The 4,445-nt window shown below is 39.6% G+C and overlaps 2 protein-coding genes across 2 annotated transcripts in view; both read right to left on the bottom strand.

Annotated features, from left to right (window-relative positions):
- Positions 1-1,753: 1,753 nt before the first annotated feature.
- On the bottom strand, positions 1,754-3,500 carry LOTGIDRAFT_132442 (hypothetical protein; the record flags this gene model as incomplete). The annotated part of the gene is made up of 3 exons (XM_009066678.1): positions 1,754-2,034; positions 2,223-2,477; positions 2,594-3,500. 3 exons carry the CDS (start codon positions 3,498-3,500, stop codon positions 1,754-1,756), a joined length of 1,443 nt encoding a protein of 480 aa, XP_009064926.1.
- Positions 3,501-3,809: 309 nt separating this feature from the next.
- The window catches only part of LOTGIDRAFT_132384 (hypothetical protein), a gene marked incomplete at both ends in the record, with an annotated part of 3,677 nt that continues 3,041 nt past the window's right edge, over positions 3,810-4,445 (bottom strand). Inside the window, 2 exons of the mRNA XM_009066679.1 lie at positions 3,810-3,895; positions 4,227-4,338. Coding sequence (XP_009064927.1) covers positions 3,810-3,895; positions 4,227-4,338 — 198 coding nt within the window. The remainder of the gene's footprint in view (positions 3,896-4,226; positions 4,339-4,445) is intronic.

Raw genomic sequence — 4,445 nt, forward strand, 5'->3', positions numbered from 1 at the left:
TTTCCATCATGATATAAGAATCATTCTGGACGTTAGGTATTTTACAATTGATGCGTTCTGGTCCTAGAGACATTCTGAACCCATTTTTGTCTTTTGCAACACAACTCTCCCATCCCGTCCATTATATACATAAGATATCCTAAAAAAAAGTCACTGTTGATGCCTAATCGAAACTGAGACTCATTCTGCTTAAAAGTTACAATTTGCCAACGAATTAATTAATTGTGGTCTGAAGAAAGTAGAGTAGCCTCCCCTTGTACTTAACAAGTTTTTACCGCCATTTTTTCGCGCCTTATTTCTTGGGAGTTTTAATAGAACGTACATGTCAGGTAAGACTTTAACTATAGGGGAGAAACATGAAAACTTTAAGGCTTTTGCATTCTGATTTATTCAAAGATTACAGGTTGAATTCCCTCTTTGCCAATTCAAAGGAACAGTAATGTGAGTAGTATAAGCAGGCTACACGTATAAAAATGAGAAAAACATCGTTACGAATCGTTGTAAAAACAGGACAAAACATCAATACATGTATAAGGAACGAATGAATTGCATTATCAGGTACATAAATCTTGCGAAAATATTCTTTGAGGTATAAACACTATCTTAGTCAAAACCATTTTGGCCCTACCAATAAGTGATAGCCTTAAAAGGAAGAATAGAAGAGATACGTGAACGTTTCGTTATATTTCATCATTGTGCTCTTGACCATTTTCTGACCACTACTTGTCTTTCACCTCACCTAATTGATTCTTGGAAAGGTCACTGTTAATATAGATCTGTTAGATCTTTCTAGAGGCATAGACTCGGAGTAGTTTAGCGACCAATTTGCCAAAACTATAAATGTCTTCTGATGGAGTTACTAACTGGTTCGGTAACATAACTCTACCCACCAGTTTTACATCTTGTATGTCCTGAAAGAAAAAGACACAAGAGTAAGTTTTACCCAAAGACGAAGTATGGTGTCCAGTGAGCAGTAAGGTGTGGGATAGTCAATAGAAAAAAAGCAGAAGCCGATCGGACCACCAGCCTTTTAGTAAATCATATTTACATAAAGTTCATAAATTTTTATGATCTCCTACCCTGTTTTCCTCTTTCAATAAAATGTCAGCATCATTCAAACCACCAACCACCAAGTTCTCACTGTGGACATGAGCCATAGCTCTGATGACCTTTTCTGCGATCCTCAGCATCTCGCCCGGAGTTAAAGACCGTGATGCCAACACTGTTACAAGACTGGTGTGGATGTCACCATCAACTGATCCGAACTGGAGATGTTCACTCTTCCACAAACTCGTCATACTCTTGATCAAGGCTATGAAATAGATATGAATGAATTTAATGGAGTTTTACGCCCTGCTTTCCTGTGTGGAATCAGTGTTGTCTTTGCATCCACTTTGCAAGGTCGTATTACAATACTAGTTAAAGTCGTTTTAATAGTGAGCCATTTGGTTAAATTCCCTCCATATGCTACGACATTTCTTTGTTGTCTGTTTTCCGGGTTGTCTCCCCTCACATACATTTAATGTACAAAGGGCAACCTATTGTATTGCTTACAAGTCAGAGAGAACATAATCATTATACATATACTTACATGAAGAGGGGTTTTCCGCAGAAGCCGATGGTCTTATATCCAATGCTTTCTTCGACGCTTTCTGGACAAATTGAAAATTAAAATATCATGACAATGTTAGAAACAAAAGCCCATATTTTGTTGAACCTTGGGAGTGAGTAATTTGTCACTATTTTTTTATTTTTATGAATCTGGCATACCACTTTCTTTAAAAGGACAATTTTGGCAAAACCTCATTCCCAGACTTTTTAATTGATATGAGATGCAAATCCTGTCCAAGAGCAATCCAGAATGTATTAAAAAGCGATTGAAGGACTTTAGGAATATTATACGTACCCTTTTCCCGAGGATAGAAGATATAGTATAAAGTAGAGGATTCAAGGCTGAATTGATGGGAAGAATGAACACAGCTGTCCAGGCGTAGACTTCACTATTGATAATTACATTGTTCAGCGTCATTAACCCTGTAACGAATTTGTAAAGTTGGTAAACAAAGGATGCGCAATGACGACAATGTTGCAAGGACAACGGACCGGCAAACATGTACCATGAAACGTCGAAAACCATACAATGTCGATTCTTTTATGAGTTGTTGATAGTCTATAATAAAGTATAACTTAAAAGGTAGTAGTCAAAAATGACTTGTTCTTACCCATACAGCAAATCGGAAACCAGCACACAAAATCCGTCAAAACGATCAATGACAATCGTCTAGCTACTTCGATATCCCTGTTTCGCCTCTCCTTACTCTGAGCGACAGCACCCGACTTCACCATTGACCTGTACATCATTATTTGTCCCAAACAGATCAGCAGGAAGGTGACGAAGTTGAAGAAGATGAACAACCCTGTAGAAAATTGCCAGCCTGAAGTTCTGTCCCTTGTCAATGGTAGCGCCAGACATATTCCTGGAATAAGTAATGATATAGGTTATGAGGCTTGAAAACTGACACTGGGTCAACTGGCATCAGAATTACATTGAGGATTGGACCATTGGGCAGATTAACAATAGAAGGTAACTTACCAGTACGACTGTAGAGTCTACCAGTAAATCCAGTTCCTGGTAGTATGGGTATCAGACCCATCAGAACGGAAAACAACCACACAATAGACACTCCAATCAGCGAGCTTCTTCTGGTGAACCTGTATTGTCCAAAAGGATACTTGATGATCAGGAAACGATCCAGGGTGATCAGGCAAAGAAACAACGCCGAGGCTTCGCTGGAGACTGTGGTCAAAATACCAGCTAGTTGGCAATACGGGCTGTTCCGCCACCAAGAATCGTTCCAAATGTACCTTCCACGAAACAAAGCATCAGCGGACGCAATTATCAACATGTAGATCCCCATCAAGAAATCTGAAATGCCCAAATTAGTAACAAATATGCCGTAACCGCGCTTGAATCCTGCTCTGTCGAAAATAATCCTGTACAAGATGGTCAAAAAGTTTCCCGCAACTGCCACCAGCCCTAAAATCCACATAAATATTCGCAAAGTCTCTCGCCTCATTAGATCCGTACAGGACGAAAATTCGTCTGCTTCCGGTTTACAGTTTTCGTCTGCGACTGACGCAGGTTTAACGCAGCAGAAGCGGTAAGAGTCGGTGTAAAGATATTCCAGTGTGTCCAAACCACTGAACAGACCACCAGAAAATGTTTCAATTTCTTGATTGCGAAGATCCAGCTTATTCAAAAGTATCAGTGATTCAAAAGCGCCGTCTTCTACAGTTTGTAAGGAGCCGTTGGTGAAGTAGAGTTCCTCTAAAGTATCCAAGCCTTCAAAAGTGTTTGCTTGCAAGGCGGTTATTGCTGTATCGTCCAGATGTAGAGCTGGCAACGAATGCAAGTCTCGAAATGCTCCTGGCTCGATGATTCTCAACTGCTTATTTCCATTTAGATTCAATGCTCGAAGTTTCACCAATCCAACGAACATTTCTGGCACCAGAGTAACAATTTTGTTATAGCTAAGGTCAAGGTGGTACAAGTTCACTTGGTGCTTGAAAGCATAAGCGGGGATTTCTTCAAGCTCCGTTCTGGAAAGATGCAGCTCTCCCAACAAAGTGAACCTTGCCAAATCAAATTCAGTGATGTTGATGGGATTGTTGTTAAAGTTCAAACTTTTAGTATGAACTGACAAATCGTTTGGAATATTCTCCAAAGCACACGTGACCTTCCCAGCATTACACGAACAAGATGGCGGACATTCGAAATTACACAGCAACTCATCGTCAGCTTGGGGACAGTTTTGTCGACCGTCGCAGACTTGTTCCATTTCCAAACAAACTGTTGAATCTTTACAACGGTAGAATCCTGGACACGTCCAATTACCTGGAATAGAAAGTTAAAATAGGACCAATATTGCAAAATACCCAGAAAGTAACCAGTGGTTGCTACATTTGCAGACATCCCTAGCTATGTGGACAGTTCAAGAAACACGTGGCACGAAAACGTAAAAGAATGGACATAATCCATCGCCCATTTTGAACTAGATCTGCTTAAATTACTTATATAAGGTCACCAAAGTGAATCTAATTTTCTGTTCAGAATTCTTCATTTGCCATACACGATCTGTTGAGATTCTTGTTTAAATCGTGTTCTGTAGACCTTTAGCCCAATAGCTTTAACGATTGTGAAAATTTATTGAGAACCCATTACATACCACAGAACGCTTCGTCCTCGTCTTGGTTATCCACACAGTCTCTTTTACCATTGCACACCAATGATATATGTATACAGTAACTGTTTCTACATTTCATATAACCTGGTGGACACTCAAAATCCTCTGCAAAATATAGAATAAAGCGTGATGTCCACATATGGAATGTTTAAAACCTCAGATAATGATGGAAAACAATGTGAGCCTATGCAGTGGCGGAGC

The sequence above is a fragment of the Lottia gigantea genome (assembly GCF_000327385.1).
Source record: "Lottia gigantea unplaced genomic scaffold LOTGIsca_79, whole genome shotgun sequence".
Taxonomy (NCBI): Eukaryota; Metazoa; Mollusca; class Gastropoda; family Lottiidae; genus Lottia; species Lottia gigantea.